Raw genomic sequence first — 20,248 nt, 5'->3', positions numbered from 1 at the left:
TTCTCCCGTCAAAACTCTTTCTTTAACCCATAAATGCATACTCTGATCCTGTTTCTTATGATACCCCTTTCTCTACTTCTCTCCCTTTGATATCCTATTATATATATATACATACGTCAAAATGAATGTACTATTTTTACATTCAGTAATGAAGATGAGTAACAAATGTTGAAGCCTGAATAAAAATCAGCCAGCTGTTATATTTAATTATAATAAATGTTTTTTTAAATAAAAAAGGGAACCCTAAACTATGGGCTTTAATTTAATAACACAGGTTCAATTTGAACAAATGTACCATACTAATGCAAAAATAATAAAATGAAAACTGTTTGGGGGTATGGGGTATGTAGGGGAATTCTTCGTGATTTTTTTTTATAATCCTACAACTGTGATGGAGTTTTGTTTTTGATGTTGATACCTGAATGCCAATTCATCATACATTCTTTCCAAGATTTTGTCTTCATAATAAACCTGTCACGAATTTCAGAAAATAAATCAGTTTCCTCAATTATAAAAACTTTAGGTTTAAAAGATTTGGCCATGTATATTATTTTGAGAATGTCGACAGAAAAGTGTTTGAATGTTACTAGACAATGAATTAAGCAAACTTTTATTGAAGCATAAATCGTGGTACAGAAATACATTTCAACTGATTTAAATCCAACACCATGAAGGGAGAATTTATGGCACCAAAACTTCCCCTCCTCTATCACTCTATTTAGAATAGTATCCATCTACAGTTTTCATTTTCTAGACAAATTTGTGCACTTTATCAACATTAGGCAGAATTCTACTTTTTAAAAAACCAGACCTCAAGCCAACAATATCAACAAATTTGCTGGGATACTGTTCAAGAACAAAATCCACTGTGAGTATTGGTCCTCAAGAAACCAAAACATCAGGTGCTATACTACTTACAGGATCAAACTGAATACACACTGACTGAATGCTTCTTTAATGACACTTTCAACGTGCTTAAAATGTCAAAACAGTGTTCCAGCCACTTTGGTTTCAAACCAAGTTAGATTTTGTTTAGAAACCTCTAAAAAAAGGTGTTTCATCTATAAATATGGAAGGAACAACACCATGGCAGCAATCCAGAAAAGAATAAAAAATAGACAAAAAATAGGAAATTTTGTTAGCTTCACTGTTCTCTCAGATGCTTAAATTCCACAGAATCTGCTTTTTAAAAAAAGATGCCTACACTCCTGACAGTCTATATTTGTTGTCATTTCCTATTTACTATTTTGGAATTTCATGTTATGTTTTATAAACAGCATTCTGCTTTTCTCTGAAAGCTTGAATAACCTGGGCAGCTATCATTTCAAGCAGCCACTCTGTTTATCCTATCAAATCGTGGTGAAAGGAACACCAGTGAGAAGAGCAGATGAAATCAGAACACTATTACATGCATCTCAAAGTTACAGAACTTTAAGTCCAGGAGAGAAAAGACCGATTCTGCTTTGAACCAAAGCTTTCTGTGTACTATTAATGGAAATCAGTGGTAATGGTTGCTAAAGTAAAAGTTAAAAGTGAGCGATCCTAGCTGACTTCACTTACCTGAATTTCAGGACAACTTTTAAGCTAAACTGCCCTGCTAGTAAGTTTTGTGATAAACACCATTTATACTTAGCAAGTTAGTAAAGGCACGGTGCTGATGATAAGCTAACCTTATTTACTGATTTACTAGGGAACATGGCAAGGTTTAAGATTTCCATACAGTTCTGCCCATGCACTCTAATCTCAAGCTATAATACTTAGTTACCACCTGCCCCAAAAAAGGAGACCAAATTCATTTCACCTTTAATGAAAACTGGAACCAGGGTCCACTACCCCTTCCCCTCTGGGGTATAAGGTTACTATAAACCCACAGTGTAAGTGTATTGCTTTATTGGGGGGGTGGGGGGTGGGGGGTGGGGGGGTAGGGCTGAGGGGAAGGAACTCCATGGTAAGGACTACAAATGGAGGGAATAATCTTAAAATAATTCACAAAATGAATAACTGCAATCATTTTCTTAAGAGGACTTGACTTGTGGAAGAAAAACTTTAATTGCTGTTGCAAAAAACATCTGTATGAAGTAGAAAGTGGTTTCAATAACAGTAGTAGAGAATATGTCCTAGAAACTGGAGGTAACTGGATGTAAAATTCAGGCAGCAATTTAATAGAACAGTCCCAGATGGTTAGGCTGAGGTCAACCCCTAATGAGGACGAAAGCCTTGTCTGTGGGGAATTTTGGATGATACCTGGAGAAATATTATACTGTGCATAAACCAAATTGAATTGTTTTCACAAGTGTTGTAAAGTTTCATACAGTAAAAGGGTTTTTCTACATGCACTTCAATTTCACAGCAAGAGTGGCATAGAATACCTAAACACAGAAAAGAGCATTCATGCAAGATACCTAATTCCTTGATATAATAATGCATACAACAATTCAAAGTGATTACACTATGATTACAACTAGGGCTTCCTGCAACTACAAGGTGGTGGTTATGGAAAGCATGGCCCCTGGTATCAATATCTAGAAAGCAGCCACCACCTTCTTCTATGAGTGTTTTCTTTTTTCGTTTTTTCTTCATTTTTCTTAATCAACTTTGCTGTTGTTGCTGATTCTTAGCAAAACTGGTAAAGACAAAGTTGTAATCATTGAACATAGCACTCTGACAATCAAGACGTTTAAAACCTTCAATCTTCTGGGGTGAAGAAAGCACTGTGCGACATTTAGAACTCTGGGGAAAAATGTAAATAACCATTAGTACTTGCAATGTGTTTACATAGTTTCAAACAAATTAATCATGCATAAATATTAAAGATTTCTATTTTAGCAAAACTGTGACATTTGAGTATTTTAGCTGGCTTCTTAGGGGCTGCACAGATATTGGACCTCTTTGATGTCACTTCCAACCCTCAAGCCTGACAACAGGGAAAATAACTAGGACAACAGGAGCCCATACTTGGGGGCTGTTTATAAAGCAAGGACTGATAGAAGTTTAATTAAACACATAAACCTCAAATTTATCAGTAACCTCAACTAGTAGTACCACCAAAGAATGAATGTAATGCCTTGTTATCCTGATTTCCTAGAAGATTTTATTGTCAATTAAGCAAATTACCTGATTTACAAACAAGGTGGTCACGAATTTTCCTGGCTTGAAGACTTCCACAACTTTCCTGATCAGTTCATCATAGGAGGTCTGACTTAAGTTTGTTTCAAAGCTAACATAAGAAAATTCTGGTTCTGGAGTGATGTGAATAGTCCAATAAGTTCCCTTGAGAAAGAGTTTTGTGTTAATAACAGAAAAGGTACGTTAAAACTTTACATAATTACTGAGGCAAGATATGATTACTCACATCTGATTTCATTCCATTCATTGAATACCCACAAGGATTGAACAGTGTGGCATCAATGACAGAACCTGGTATCAGGTCACGAATTCCACTCTCCTGGAAGAAAAGGCAAAAGACTGAATTAAAAACAAAGGAAACGACAAACTGACAAACAATTTAGTCATTCACGCAGAAGAATTCAGCAAATAATTATTTTTGAAATGCTTACACGAGTGACATCCTTTGCAGTAACACCATCTTTCATGTAGAACTGGTCCATAACTGCTGGGTCAAGCTCACTCATCAGAATTTCCAGGGTTTGATCTGGCTGACTGATTACACGACTCTCTGGGAAATCCAGAGTATACAAGTACCTACATAAAAGTAAAAAGTTTCTAAACATGACAATTGAGCTTAAAATCACATAAAACTAAAAATTTCACAACACTGTGTCACATACCAACAGTCAGAATTCATCCGTCCCATACAATATGCTGCTCCGTCTGTTGAGAAGAAAATGTAAAATAAGTAACATTTATTTTAACAAGATGGCTTATTACCACCCTTTCAACAAGCAGGACAGACTATTTGCCACCCATGAGAAACATGAGTGAAGGCAAATTTAAGTAGACTATTAAAATAACTAAGTATATGAATTCACAGGTAGACAAGATTCCCAACCCTTACTCTTTTAAAAATATATACTGGCTGAAATTTAGAGATACACTTCAGCCAGAGGGCCATAGCCTAAGTGGTACTGAGGAACTCACCTTTCCTTCAAACTCCTTTAGGAAATGGAATTTGGTCACCCATTTACCTCTTTTCCCAAGTAAATGCAAGTCATTTTATGCTTCTTTCCTTCCCACATTATTTCAAAGCTTCATTATCACAGTAAATGACAGTAGATAATAACAGATACTCTTACTGAATGTAAATTTTTCTCTTTATTTTTTAGGAGTTCTAAAAAAATCATGCCTGTGCCTGACTGAGATAACTTATTAAATCATCCTAGGTTTAAATAAAGTGTGAGATCAGGTTAAAGCTTTGATCCCTGCATTAAGCTCAATTTATAAAAAAGGAAAGGCCCTATAAATAACAGGTATGTCAGAAAAATTTGCACTCTGGTTCAAACAATACTATGATAATATAGTGTAATCATTATATAAGTTTAAGCCAGTTCAATGTCTGTACAGAATGAGTAGAATCCAGGGAGTCATTGAGCATTCTTTTCAAAGTAGAGACTCATAACCTTCTTTATACTATTCAAGATATATGATCCATATGTTGAAAATTACTGAATGAGGCATAAATTAGAATAACTGGCTAGATGAACATGACAGGTGATTTGGTGATCAAATCCTTGATCTTTTTAATGCATCACATTCAAAAGCACTGAACTCAGAACAATTCACATATTTTTGCACGCATGTATGCACACACAAGATTTGCAATTTTGTACAAAAAAAATTTTTAAACTGATTTCTATGAAGTTAAGATCATACTAAACTCATTTTTTAAAAGATTGATGATTTTAAGTCTTTGTAAGTTCTGAATATTCCAAATTGAATGTCACTGAAAAGATTACTATTATACTGATAAAGACATCCAAGATAAAGTTTAAAAAGCAAAGGATGGGGCGGACCACAGTGGCTCAGTAGGCAGAGATCTCGCCTGCCATGCTGGAGACCCAGGTTCGATTCCTGGTGCTGCCCATGCAAACAAAAAAAAAGAATCAAAGGATGAAAGAGTATTCATGTAGCTGCTACATTTGCATAGATACATATAAAAGATCTCTAAAAGGGTGTACAAGAAAATTGGTTAGTAGAAAGAGCCATTTCTGGGGAAGGGAACTTATTGGGAAATGGGGAGTCAGGGATAAAAGGGTTTGTCTGTCACTCACTGTTCTTTTTACTACATTGTACACTATTTTAAAAAGGTCATGGTATCAGCATTGGCTTTCTTTATCCTGCAACTTTAGAAACAAAAACACATGTCAATTCCATTTATTTGACTTACTTGGGAAAATTGCATTAAGAAACTCTATTTCTTCCTGGAAATTCCGGTGTGGGTACCCTTGGTGAGAAGGCTTCATGAAATTCTTACGAGAATAAAAGAAGCTCTAAAAAAGATAGATGAATAACATAAGACAATTACACTAAACAACTGTTTTCTGCACATGTGTATCAGCAAAGCAAACTCAAAATCCTAACTCTACAAATCTTTTTCACCATGCTGTACTTCTAGCTACTTGAGTTGATTCTAGTAGTTGTACATTAATATACATGTACAATATTGCAATATTTATTTTTCTGGAATACAGAATAACATTTTTACTTCAATGTGCTAAATGAATGAACTTCTTGTTCTAACACCAACAAAAATGAGGGCTACCATGTTAGAAGATAAGGGCAGTTTCAGACCTTATTTATGAGTTAGTCTGGCACAGAGCAATAAGAAAAAGATGTCTCAATGCTATAAGTGTACAGAAACTAAAAATGCCTAATTTTATTGATGATGGGTCACAACTGCAGAGACAAAGTAAAATATTTCTTTGTAGAGTAATAGAGCTACTAATCTGGGCTTTTAAATAGGTATTTAAGAGAAAATTTTTGTGGGACAACTGCTCATTAGAACAATTATACCATAAATAGAAACAATTTTTAAAGTTATCAGAATCAACTCAATACTTTCCCCTTAAAAAACTTCGCTCTTGAACATAATGTGGTTCATTATCACAAAAAAGCATCCTTGGGCGGGCCGCGGTGGCTCAGCGGGCAAAGTGCTTGCCTGCTATGCCGGAGGACCTCGGTTCGATTCCCGGCCCCAGCCCATGTAACAAAAACGGAGAAACAGAATACAATAAAACAAGAAAATGTTTAAAAATGTTTCCCTTTCTTCCTTCCTTCCTTCCTTCTATCCTTCCTTCCTTCTCTCTGTCTTTCCTTAAAAAAAAAAAAAAAAAAAAAAGCATCCTCACATTTACTGTCCCCCAAAAGAATGAATAATGGTTTTCGTTTACTTACTTGAATTGAGTCAAACCCACTGTAATCCCTAGCAAGCTTCAACAGGGGAACCAGTGCTTTCAGTAAGAGGGTGGTACCACATGTCTTCAAAATGAAACGTCTCTTGGAGACAAACATGCTACTCTCACTGCAGATGAAAAAAAGCCACATCAACGTTACATTTATGTACAACTGAGGATGCATCAATCTAATTTTGAATTACCATCTACAACATGATTTTTGGCTAGTATTCCTAATTGTTAAGATCTCGAGAAAGCAAAAATTTGGCTACACTATTCTTCCTCTTCTATTATACAACAATCAGTTTAAAGTTCTTAAGCCCCACGGAAAAGACCCTGAATTTGGTATAAAGCATTATTATCTCATTACACAAACCCTTTTTTATGACTAAACTTTCTCCTCACAAGTGACAAAGCATGTTTATCAGTATGGTAGGATGCTAGCATCTTAAGATGCTGGAAGATCTTCTATGCCTTTTTTTGGGATAGGGCAAGGTATTCACGTATTTAGATATAAAACTTTTCAGATGGCTGACTATACATTAAATTGTTTGCTTGTGCTCTCATAAATACCTAATACTACTTACTAAATCCATAATTTGTCATCTTGCACCACTCTCACTGCTATTTCTGAAATCACATCATTACTTCCTCCACAAGACAAATAAGAACACAGGGATGCTTATTTTTACTTATCATTATAACCCCAGGGCCTGGCACATGGTAAGCATTTAATAAATGTCTATAGATACTAAACACAAAGCTCAATAAAGATCAGGGACCTTATGTAATTTGTTCAATCCAGCAGCCCTCAAAAACCACAATATATACTGTAAACATTCTAAGTATTATTGAAAAATAAACTTTACAACTGTGTATAAAGGCTGAATGGCTGTTTTCTTTTGTATATTCAATACAGTGACCCTATTTGTACGATGAAGCTAATTTTTACCTTGCCAGAATTTCTGATATTGAGAGATGGTGCTATAAGGAAGGGGTCTCCATCTAGGCTTGGGGTAGAGGTACAATGCCATTTTATCCTTTGCAGACACTCCCTACTAACTACAAGGAGGTAAAGATAGCAACAGCTTGCAGAGCTATTAGGTATGGCTTTAAAGTCTTCTGCCTAGGGACATCTGAAGCAAACATTTTATTTTACTTCTATTTTTTACATTTTATTTTTACTTTTCTAGTAGCTGACACTTAAAAAAATCAGACAATAATTATAGCATATCTGGGCAACACAACCATTTTTAAGGTATAAGAAAAGCACAATAGATAAAAGTTGATTCATGTTCAATTAAAACAGTATAAACAAAGACTAATTAGAAAAATATTTACTTGTTAAATTTTTAAAAAAGATAAAACTCATTGTAGAACTTTAAAAAACTGAGAAGAAAACCTTGATATTCCAGGTGAGCAAGTCTAATACTTGCTTGACAACACCTACCTGAGTACATAAGCTTCCTGCTTGTCAGTTTTTGTCACACTTATGATTGAACATTGCACATCCTTCAAAAGTATGTCCCACTCAGATCTATTTAAAAAAAAAAAGACAATTCAATTCATAATACTATTTGTTTACTTTCACAATTATAAATCTCTCACACAGAGAAGTTTTCTAAAAAGACTGCATATTTTATATTTATTGGCATTCTTTGTGTTGTTCCAGCTTCTGTGGCATACCAACATTAGTTTTGACTGCAAGTCTATGTTGACATTTCCACTGGATAAAAGACAGATTTATCTTACTATACAAATATCAAAAAATTTTAAAAGCAAACTTGAAAATAGGAAATTATGCTGTACATCTTTCAAGTCTCTAAGAAAAACCCCTAATAGAAACAGACAAAAACGAGTAAGCCATTTCACAGAAGAAATTCAAAAGCACCCATAAGCCAATGAAAATAATTAGCTCTCAAGTGATTAAAAAAAATTCAAATGAGCTAGTTTAACAAATTAGCAAAATTTTCAACATTTCTAAAAGAAATACAATTTTTAAGAAAAAGCATCATTTTTTACCAATAAGACTGGCAGATTTATTCGTGATAATGCCAGTTTAACTGCTCACTGATGGTTCTCCCCAACCTTCTCTTTGTAGATGGCTGTTTTGAGTATTAACGTTTTTAAACAAAACTGTAAACATCACCCATAACTTTTCACTGAGTATCTTTTAGAAATGTATGCTAAGAAAATCATGTAATAAATATTTACATACATCCATGTCTGCCTTTCACAAGACAATATTTGCTGAAAATCAAACACAACCAATAATAAATTGTAATACATCTGCATAGGCATTTTAAGGTGCTAACTACAGGACAATGGGATAAAAGGTGATTTTTGTGTTCATCTGTCCTAATGATAATTATTTCTTTCTAAAAACATCAACAAAACTAAAAAGTCATGTAATAACTAAAGAAAAATATTTGCAATAACAAAAGCAGACACTATTTCCTGTGATCATGTCACAAACAAACAAACAACACGCCCGAATAAGAATTACCTTTGGAAATTCAACAGTACAAGTACATCCATTATATTTTGGAAATGCTATTACAGCTCTCTAAAGTGATGGGAAAATGACCATTTCAAAAAAGTGTAAAATCTACACTACAGGCAGGCAGTGCAGAGGTAGGCAAAATGAAGTTGTATCAAGACTAAATAAATTAGTCTTAATTTACCTTACTTCCTAAGAAGGTACTTCTTTTCATTAGTGTGCCCACTATAAATATAAAGATAATTTTAAATGGGCAAATAAATTTAATAAAGAACTTGGCTAGTCTTTGCCCCCTGTTCCTGGATGATATCCTCTAAACCTTTGGTATTTCCCATAACAAAGGTGTACTATTCTCGATGGCCCCAAATCACACCTAAATAATGCTGTTCCCTCATTTCAGAAAGATCCTATTTTACCCTCTATCCAGGGAAAAAAGCTCTTCTGATCTTCAGACCTTCCTGGTATTCTCCCTGACTTTGCCTGACTCAAGACAATTTTATAACAAAAACAATTATCTAGAAACAAGAAAAATCCAGTTTGATCAAACATACTGCTGGCTATATAGGTAATTAAATATAACCCCATTTTCTGCACTCCAGTCCCAACAGTGGGACTTTCCAAATGTATCCTCTCTTCCTAGAAACAGGGATACCCAAACCAGGCCACTTGAGAAAGACATTAAAATTCTGCCAGGACAACATAAGTAAACTATAACTATTCTGGATACTGGAATGTTATCGTTCTACCTAGTTAAGTCCTACTTATCCCACACATTTCACCTCAAAATTTCCCACCTCACATCCAAAGAACAAGTCCATCATTAAAAGGCTTTAAAGCTCACAGGGCTTAACCAAGCATTTTACTGGTGTGGCAATTTTGGTATTCATGTCAATCCCATAACCGTCATTTCATGTGGTTAGAGACTACATGTTTAAAAATTCACCACTGTTAAAATACCCCCAATGCCTAGGCCAGTTCATAACATAAAAGGCCCTCAAATATTTGTTCAATCTGGGGATAATTATTCTTGATTAGATTTTTCAGACTTACTGGAAAACCATAAAGTCTTAAATTTTAAAATCTAAAATTTCTGTTACACAATCCTCTACTGTTTTTTACTTTTATCATAATAGTTGGGATATTTACAGGACAAGTCCTTGAAAAGATAAACTTATAGATTCATTTAACGGAATTACTCTGTTAACAACAGGTGTGTTATATATTTCACCTGTAATGCCATCTCACTCTAATTTCCTACCTAAATGACGCTTACTCATTTTACTGCAAAATAATTTGCTATAGAACACACTCATAATGATGTGGATTATTTTTTCAAATAAATGTATGCAACACTCACCTCATTCCTGGGAATCTGTTAACCTGGGAATGTTACATTTAGTATTGTCCCAGTCTCCCTCGACCCCATCTTTTTTCCCCGACGTTGTTCAGATTGGGTAATTTCTACTGATCTTCAAAAGTTCACTGCCTCTTTCCTGTCTTCTCCATTCTACTAACATCCATCCAGTAAAATTTTATTCCAAGTACTGTATTTTTTCAGTTCTAAAATTTCCATTTGTTTCTTTTATATCTTCTATTACTATTCAGGTCTTTCTCACTTATATGCCACCTGGTGGGCACATGCTGTTAAGAATCAGATTTATAAATGAACAGCTTGGGGGTGTTCAGCCACACATTTATGGATAACTTTCTTTGATTCCCTCTTCCCCATCATCTCTCTGACCTTTTCTGGCTCTCAGGAGGACACAGCCTTATTGATCCTCTGGTTAGAAAAGCAAAAGGGTACCTATGATGCTCCTTGCTCTTGACACTACAGTTCTTCTGGTTAAAGACAAAGTTTCCTTCCCCCTTTTTAAGCACCTGGCCAGCTGCCACCAACAGCACAGGAGAGAACAGAAAAAAACAAAAATAAAACAAAAGAGGGATTTCCTCTCACTCTCTCTAACCCAAAGCCCCTCCTCCCCCTTTCCCTCTTTGAGACTAAAAATAGAGGGCTTCTCTTGGAGTTCTTTCTGTCTACATCTGGTACCCAGTTCGGATTTCCGGATGCCTTTGAGACCAGGACAGGTGATAAAGAAAGGAAACAGGAAATTCACCACCAGTTCAGTGATATTTTGAGTTCTGGTTTCCTTTTCCAATCCACCTGTTAACATTTACTTTTCAGAGTCTTTAGATAGCTGCTCCACACATTCTGACATATTAGTTCCATTTAAGAACTAATGGACTAATGTAAGAGTCAGGGTGGCGTGCGGTCACCATACCTTGACCAAAACCAGAACTCTTGTACTCATTTACCATTAGTTTATAAACTCTGCAGCTTTAATCCTTTCTCACCTAATAAAAACCCTCAAATAGGATTTTTCCTAAATCATTGAATAAAAATAGTTGGATGGTCTATCAGCCAAGTGATTAATCCTGAGAGTTGCCACGCTAAGCCAAAAATTTAAAAAAAAAAAAAAAGGAAAAAGATGTAATAGAAAAAGAAAAACAGAGAGAGAAAACAATATAGTATGCAACAAGAGAAAAGTGGAAACCAACCCTCAGCTAAAATTTCAGTAAATTATTTTATCATATTTTCCACCGAAATTTCTGGAGGTTAGCCTACTTTCGTAAATAAAGTTTTTTTTGGAATCCAGCCCCACCCATTCATTTATATATGGTTTGTTGGCTGCCTTTTCCCTGTAAGGACAGACTTGAGTAGTTCAGACAGACGGTCTGCCTTGCAAAACCAAAATTTTTACCGTCAGCTCTACATGAAAAATTTTGCTGAGTCCTGATTTAGAGGAAAGGTTTACTGTACCTTGCTTTCTATCTAAATTCATGTTTTGGAAAAGACAAAGTGCTTTATATATAGGAACTGAGACATTTTCCACACTAAAGTGCTATGGTTTCAAAGTTAGATATGTCATATCAAGATGAGTAATGGTGGAAGGTTATTTGTGTTTTGTTCCCAAATATTTTACACAGTAACTGAGGAACACTAGTCCATAGTAGGAATCATTTTACAAAATTGATTTATTTGGCAACCTTTACCACTTTTATTATTTTTATAACACAGAAGGGTTCAATAAAGCATAAACTATAAGAGATAAGAGGTTTGGTACATGTTACTATTACAGGATTACAAAACATGACCTAACAATTGGAAAATATTTTAAAGCTATTCAAACATGTTACAATTATTTGGTAGATGCTGTTGTGTCTGCTTACCAAGCTTCCATTCCCTTTTCAGTTAACACCCCATTTTCTTTTCAGAAAATACCTTCATGTGGTTCAAATGCAGACCTTGCCACTCATCTCCCAGAGGCAGACAAAAGACAGATTTGGCACACTAATCACAATGTTCAGGAATGAGCAAGTTACCCAAGTTGGACCCATTAACCAAAGAGCATCATTGCTGGAAATATTAGAAAAGAAGCACTTTCCTCTGGACAAGGTTGCTAACTTGGAAGACTGAATGCCTGGAATTGCTGTGGCCATTTGCCTAAAAATGAAAGAAGACTCTGCCTTAGAAGGATGAAAGCAGAGACGCAGAGCCTGAAGGCATTAGAGTCCCTGAACCTAACCACACCTGAAATCAGTCTACTCTGTCCCAATCTTTCAATACATTACTAAAAATGTCCTTCTGAGAGAGAGAGAGACAGAAATCTCTTTCGGGATCAAGAACAAGAAGACAAGGGTGCTTACTACCACCATTTGCATTCAACACTGAACTGGAGGTTCTATCAATTTCAATAATGTAAGTAAGAAAAAGAAAAAGGGTAAAAGGTCAATACAAAACACACACACACCAGAAGAAATTCATAGATAGACTGAAAATATTTCCTGATTTGAATTATTTTTTTTTTCTGAGCTTAACTGTCACTTCCTTATTGACACAACTAATGGTTTTCAACAGGGGATGGCTTTACCACCCATATGTTTGGCCATGTCTGGAGACATTTTTGTTTGGAGGGGACAGTCGCTCATATGTAGTGGGGTAATACCATCCTTGTAGTGGCCAAGGATGCTATTTAACAATGTTCAACTAATGGACAGACTCCCACAAAGAATTATCCTACCCCAAATGTCAAATTGTCCAGGCTGAGAAATCTTGATTTGTTTAGTTTACAGAGTATTAAAAATACTAAAATCAAGATAGAGCATCCTGAATGATCTAGCAATAGGAATAGCATAATAATGCAAAAAAACAGTAACACAGTAATGGCATACCATATTTTATATTGGAAAATTTTCTTTAAAAAAAGCTGAGGCTAATAGGTGGTATGACAGTGGCTCAATGGCAGAATTCTCGCCATACCAGAGACCGGGTTTGATTCCCGGTGCCTGCCCATGCAAAACAAAACAAAACAAAAACAAAGAAAGCTGAGGAATTTGCACTTTAATATTTCAACTTTAAACACTGGGTGAAAATAAGTCAGTTTTAGAAATCTGTCTAGATCAGTTTCTTTAGTCATCTGAATATACACAAACCGTAAAAGTTTTCTCTATCATACTGAACAGTTTTCTTTAACCCAAACCACCCAAGGTGGGGGAGGGGGGAGTGTGTGTGATGCTTTCTCTTCCTTGAGAAATTAGTGCAAAACTTTTAATATTATGTAATTTTTTTAGGATTACATTCAAGGTACATTATATTAAATGGTCTTCAGGACAGTGGGAAATGTTGAGCAGAACACCTGAACATTCAGAAGGAGGGTTCCAGTTTGGCTTGGAGAGATGAACCAATTGTTGCTTAAATGCAGTCTATACCCTGTACCACAAATCTATTCCACATGGATAATAGATCTCAATATGAAAGGTAAACTAAAATGTTTTTTAAAAAGAGAGATCTTCATTGACCATAGGATAAAGATTTCTTAATATATTAAAAACTGCTAACCATTAAAGAGAAAATACTGGTAGGACTTCATTAGAATTTTCCTTTCTGCTATAGGTCCTCTGGTGGTTGCTGATCAAACCGGCATGTTCATGAAACCCAAGAAGGTGGTGCTTGCTTGTCCTGGCCCTGCAAAGCCATCACTGTGAACAACGCTGATGAGGGGGTCATAACTCAGACCACCCCACCCTGCTACAGTCATGCTCCGTGACTGGAATCTGACTGCTATCTCCACAAAGTGATAGCTGCCACTGGCAAGAAGAAAACCACCAAGATTAAAGATCCAATATTTCGTGAAAGTTTATAATTACAGTCACCTCATGCCCACACTGTACTCTGTGGTTATTCCATTGGATAAAACCACTGTCAAAGAGTACAGCTTCAATGACCCTCCTCTTAAACTCAAGGCCTGAGTAAGGCCAAGGTCAAGCTCGAGGAGAGGTACAAGATGGGCAAAAGTAAGTGGTTCTTCCAGAAGCTGCCATTTTACTTATTTTAGTTTCAATCATTAAAAATAGTAATTAAAAAACTCCAGTGTTTGATTGCTGCAAGGCAACACTCTTGGGATGAGACACTGGTGGTGGATGAGGTGCTTAAAGTTAGATCTGCCTTTAAAATAAACTTCTGTTTATAAAATAGATACCATCAAGAAAATGAAAGCCATATAGTGGGGGTTAAGATATTTGTAAAACAACGGATTCATCTAAAATATATAAAGAACTCCCACAGATTGAAATTCAGCACAAACGCAAAATGGGCTAAGAAATTTGAACAAGCACTTCATAAGATAGCCAAATAGGCAATAAACATGAAAAGGTGCTCCACTTCAACTCCATTAGCCACCAGGGAAATACATACTACTAAATACCCACAACAATGACTAAAATGAAAGATGATGCCAAGTGTGGTAAAGACAGAATAACTAAACTCTCATACACTACAGACAACTTGCAAATCGGTTCACACACTGTGCCGTTTTGAAAGGATTAAAGACCCTAGAAGAGCCATGTTTTAATCTTGATCCATTTTGTGGCGGCAGCCCTTTCTGTTAATCCCTATTCAGCACTGTAAATCGCAAACTCGATCAGTTTATCTCCACAGAGATGTGACACATTCAATTGTGGGTATCAACCTTTGATGAGAGGGAGATGTGACTCTACCCATTTCAGGTGGGTCTTGATTAGTTCACTGTAATCCTTTAAAAGAAGAAGCATTTTGGAAAAAGCTTTAGGGCCCACACAGCCAGAGACCTCTGAAGATGAAGAAGGAATATGTCCCTGGGGGAGTTTCATGAAACAAGAAGCTTGGCGAGAAAGCTAGCAGACCTCATCATGTTCACCATGTGCCTTTCCAGTTGAGAGAGACTCTGAACGTCATCAGCCTTCTTGAACCAAGCTATCTTTTCCTGGATGCCTTAGATTGGACATTTCTATATCCTTCCTTTAATATGGACATTTTCACAGCCTTAGAACATGTACACTTGCAACTTAATAATTCCCTTTTTAAAAAGAATACCGTTTCTGGTATATCACATTCTGACAGCTTGCAAACTAAAACTGTAACACACACACTTTGGGAAATCTGTCTCTAGCTCAAGTTGAACATACGTATAACCCTATATTCTTACTCCTGAATATCTAAAGAAATGCATACATACTGTTTACTGTTCACTAAAGGCACACACAATAATGTTCACAGCAGCGCTGTTATAGCTACTAATTGAAAAGGCTCAAATAACAAATGTGGATTAAGCACAATCTTATTTTTGAGCAAAGGAGGCCATACAATGATTCCATGTTATATAACACTCAAAAATAAGGGCAGCTAATCTACAGTGTTAGAAGTCAGAAGAGTGGCTACCCTTGGTGGTGAGGGGTAGTAGGATAGTGATTGGAAGGTGATATATAAGGTTCTGGCTAGTTATACTGCCTTGATTAAGTCTGGGTTGCATGGGTGTGATCAGTTTGAAAATTCAAGCTGTACTTAAGACTGACATAATTTTAAATGTTATCAACAAAAAAATCTGTATTTAGACATTTTACTGGTAATATCCAGATTTTTCATACCATACTTTCTTTTGCAGATTACTGCACTTCCTCAAATTCTGCTGGAATATATTTACTTTAAAACGGGTTTTTTTTTTGGTTCAACTCTGGAATAATTTTCATAGCACAAATTCCTCAACCCCCACACTGCTTCCAATTTCTATTACTTCTTTCATACTCTCCTTCGATTTGTAACAGTCAATAAAACATGCCAACAATAACTAGATCACCATTTCCATAAGCAAGGCAACCTAGCCATATAAGGTGAGAAACATTGAGAAGATGAAGTTACTAGGCAAAAAAAGATCAGATCCTGCTTATCGAAGGAATGCATCCATTTATTTTAACCTGTGTTTATAACTTTAAAGTCAAGTACTCATCTCTTCATTTACATGGTACCCACAAGATTTGACATACACATCCATAAAACTCACCCAAACCCTCTCCATCACTCCCAAAAGATCCAAAGATCACTCTTGTTTCTCTGCACACCACCCCTCCTCCCTCTACCCCCACATCCTCAGTTGTGCAAGGATCTGCTTTTTTGTCAACTTAGTGGCAGTTATTTTTCCTTTAAAGCTTGGTAAAACACTCCATTGAAAACATGTGGGTCTGGAATTTTCTTTGTGGAATATAAACAATTCAATTTATGTAATGGTTATAAGACTATTTACATTTTCTACTTTCTGAGTCAGTTTTAGAATGGTATTTTTCTAGAAATTTTTCCATAACTTCCTTGTCATCTTTATAATGACATCTTTATGTCTTTAGCATCTGTAGTGATACCCTCTTGGGACAACTGCATCTTCTCAATCTGTTTTTCTTCATTTTTTTTAGATCCTTACGTGTCTTTTGAAAACAGCAAGCATACAGATAGATTTACTTGTTTACTTTAATCTGTATGTCTTTAAACCACAGCCATTAGCCTACTTACGTTTGAATGGAACCAATACCCATGCATAGGATATGAGGCAGAAGACCTCAATTGTTTAGGGGAAAGATCTCCTGGATACCCCACCTTTGGCCCTGATGATAGGGCTTCCTCTTCCTGGACCTTGCGAAGCTCTGAAAACTAAAGTTCAAGTTTCTCAAGTTAGGGGAAAGCCCCAAAACAAAAGTGGATTGATGAAGAGAACCTCAACAGGTTCCTTTCATTTAGAGTTTGGCCTAAAAAAAATTCATTGGTGATATTAAGATGTTGAATAAGCATATCAAAGAGGATATCAAAAAGAGCAATAAACATATGAAAGGATGCTCAACATTAGTCATCAAGGAAATATACTACTATACTCCCAAAAGAATGGCTAAAGTCAAAAGGAATGACAAGTGCCATGTACTGGTGAACAACCTGAATTCAAACTGCTGGGAAAAGTATTTACTGATTCATAAAAACAGACGGACAAAACAACCGTCATAAAAATGTTTAACGATAGAATTAAGAAGATAGAGCAAACAGGAGTTCTTTCTATTATTGCAACTTCTCTAAGTTTGAACCTATTTTTAAAAAACCAAAAAAAGAAGTCAGCGAAAAATGCAATGCAATAGTTCTTCTAAAATATTTCAAATTGCTTCAGCAAGATAGTTGGTTCCCTTACCCAACCACTCCTATTTTCAGAAACTAAAGCCCCTACGAGTAGCAACTAAATCTTGATTCCCTAAACGAAATTCGTCTTACTTCAGGGATGTACAAAATCCAATTCATGAATGTGTTCTTAAGATATCTGAACTTTTGTGATGCAAAAGGGACATATTTCTATTATCTGAAGTTTTCAAACATTAAAAACTCAAAACAAGAAAGTAAATCACATGCAAGGTACACTTTAAATCTCAGTAAAACCTATTAGTGCATAAAGCATTAAATCTGCATCATTTCATCGCATGATGAGACTTTCTTATACTAGGAAGTACTGCTGCTCCCTATTAAATTGCCTTTGGTTTTCCTGGGCTTATTTCACTCATTTTCTTCAAGGAACACAATTTTTGTTACTCGTTTTCTAAGACTGTTTTTACTCCGTTATTTCTTGTCAGGATTTTCAAGGTAATAATCGTGATCACAATCGTTTTGTCAGATGTCCATCAATCTCACCAGGCAATTTTCCACCTCTGTGAAATGGAGGAACTAAGCTTCCCCATACTTGTTACGAGAAAAGTAACCTCTTCCTATAATATAAAGTGCCAGAAGTGGGCATAGCCAGTGCTGTTAAACGTCCTAAGTGACACATAAAGCTTGAAAAAATAAACCTGTGACACTAGCTAACATGATTCTTTTTCAATCACAGTACGAATCCTTCAAGATACACCGCTAGAAACTGGGTTGCCCAACGTGCCTTGTCTTAATCTTGGCAGCACGTGTCCTCCTAGATTCCCGTCCCTTCTCCAGTTGCTTGCAGTCGGGCGAGAGCGGCCGGCTAATCCAACATTCCTAAAACGCCCATTGGCCCACACCCTGGGGCCAGGCTCTCGCTCGGCCCCAGGAGCTCATTGGACGTCGAATCTCAATGAATCGCCCCGCCACTCACCGCACTGGTGCACGGAGAAGCCGGGGGAACTGGGTGTGGGGCCTAGAAAGGCAAGGGCTTGCTAAGGGTAGCAGAGCTGGGAACAAGGCCTAGGCATCTTCGTTATGGCTTGTACAGTTATTTGCGTGTGAATATCTATAAAGACCTCTCCTTCTCTGCGCGATCTGCCCAGAAGCTATCTCGCGTGAATGCCCGCGGTTGGAGGCTGGGGCCCCAAGATCCCTTTGCTGAAGCTTAAAGGCATTAAAGGTATTATGTCCCGGGCAGACGGGCCTCTGTCCCACAAACAGAGGCAAATCTCACTCCACTCCCCACCCTCCCTCCGCTCCGCTCTCCCAGATCCCCGCCGACTCCGTAACAGGTTATACAAACCAAGGTCAAGAGACGCGCCAGGAACGCTCGGCCGCCCTCCCCGAAATGGCTTTGGTGCAGAGCACGCGAAGGAGGCGGTGGGGCCCAGCGACTGCGACACGACCGCTCCCGCCCAATCCCCGCGGCCCGAGCGCCACACGCAGCCAGCGGGGCCCGCGGGCGGGAGGCCTGCTCCGCCAGCCCCTCGGCGCCGGCGGGAAGCGCGAGTCCGGCTCAGACCCGCTCCCTCCCTCCCTCCCTCCACGGCCCGGAGCGAGCACGCCCGAATTAGCGCCTGACTAAGCCCGCCGGGCCACACCTGCCGAGAAGGAATCCGCGGGGCCCCCGAAGCGTCCCGGCCAGTGGCCACGCACCGCCAACTCTGGAGGGGACAGTCGGGAGGCTCCGGCCACAAAACCACCCCAGGCGGCGCCGCCCGTCGCCCCCCACGCCCCGCGGCGGACGTTACCTGAGCACGCGGCGCCGCCGACCTCCTCCCCTCCCCCAGGGCAGCGCCCGGCCGGGCAACGGCGGCGGAGGAGCCAGTCCCGCCCCGCGTGGCCACGGCCGCAACCCACAAAATCGCGCACGCCGTCCGCGGCCGCCGAGGACCGCGCCCGCGGACCTATCCCCACTTTAGGTCTGCGCGAACGGTCGCCGCACGCCGCCCGGGTCTGGTGCCTCCCCGGCGGCGACAGTCCGGAGACCCGGATCAATGGGCGGAGAGCCCCGAGCACCTACCTCGGGATGGTACGAAGATCCCCAGACCCTTGGTTTGCGTCGGGCTGCTGCCGGGAGAACCAAACCTCCAGCAGCTTCTCGGTCCCTTCGAAAAAATGTGCAGCTTCCATCACTGTGAGACTAGCGAACAACCAACAACCACAGAAAATCAACTAAATTAAATCTTTTCTCCCGCCGCTGCGGATTGTTCCAGCTGTGTTACTAAAGTTCAGGTTCCTTTTTTTTTGCTATAATTTTATATTAACTTTTTTTAAAAAAAGGATTAATAAAATTTCCCCGGCTTTTTTGTGAGCGAAAGTTGAACGTGAGTCTGTTGGAAATAAGAGGCAGATACAGTTCAGTCTCTTGTAGTCCGCTGCTTCCCCGTTACAGAGAGTAGAGCGAGCGCTAGCTAATGTCGCCGGCCATACTGTGTAAGCGAGGGTGCTGCGTGAGCACCGAGTTTATATACCCCGAAAAGCCAGGAAGTGACGAATGACATCCCACCCCTGCCGCTCATAGCTGCAGCTGCCTGTCAATCACTTGCCGCCGGGTCTGCGGCTGGCTGGCTGGCTGCCTGCAGGGAGCGCGGGTTGTTGCCCGCTGCGTTGCGGTTCGAGCTTGTGCTGTCCCTTGGGCGGGAGACGGCGCTGTGTTGTCCGGCTGGTGACTTCGAACTAAGGGTTGAAGGCAAAGTGGGTGGGGAAAGCAAAGAGTAGAATGAGAAAGGGCTGTGCAGCGTTCTTACAAGAACCGTGCAGCGAGCGTGGGTGGGTCCTTAGGAGGGTTGGTGGGGCTCGGCGGGGGCAGTGGCCGCTGCTGGGCTGACGGGGTGCTTTTGATCCGGTGCCGTGCACCACGGCTGCTCA

At 38.5% G+C, this 20,248-nt stretch overlaps 1 protein-coding gene across 6 annotated transcripts; it reads right to left on the bottom strand.

The window, feature by feature from the left end:
* Nucleotides 1-593: 593 nt before the first annotated feature.
* On the bottom strand, nt 594-19,830 carry AMD1 (adenosylmethionine decarboxylase 1). 6 transcript variants are annotated; one of them, XM_077162656.1, is made up of 9 exons: nt 19,401-19,830; nt 7,801-7,887; nt 6,352-6,478; nt 5,345-5,447; nt 3,789-3,831; nt 3,558-3,702; nt 3,353-3,445; nt 3,115-3,270; nt 594-2,730 (listed from the first exon to the last, which is right to left on the bottom strand). In XM_077162656.1, the coding sequence occupies exons 1-9, from the start codon at nt 19,508-19,510 to the stop codon at nt 2,590-2,592; spliced, it is 1,005 nt and encodes a 334-aa protein (XP_077018771.1). In that variant the 5' UTR covers nt 19,511-19,830; the 3' UTR covers nt 594-2,589. The 6 variants fall into 6 exon arrangements, with proteins under 6 accessions (XP_077018771.1, XP_077018775.1, XP_077018772.1 ...); XM_077162660.1 differs by lacking the exon at nt 19,401-19,830 and adding an exon at nt 19,129-19,185; XM_077162657.1 differs by lacking the exon at nt 19,401-19,830 and adding an exon at nt 18,979-19,122.
* Nucleotides 19,831-20,248: the final 418 nt, after the last annotated feature.

The sequence above is a fragment of the Tamandua tetradactyla genome, chromosome 5 (assembly GCF_023851605.1).
Source record: "Tamandua tetradactyla isolate mTamTet1 chromosome 5, mTamTet1.pri, whole genome shotgun sequence".
Taxonomy (NCBI): domain Eukaryota; kingdom Metazoa; phylum Chordata; class Mammalia; order Pilosa; family Myrmecophagidae; genus Tamandua; species Tamandua tetradactyla.
This window is presented reverse-complemented; position numbering and strand designations above follow the sequence as displayed.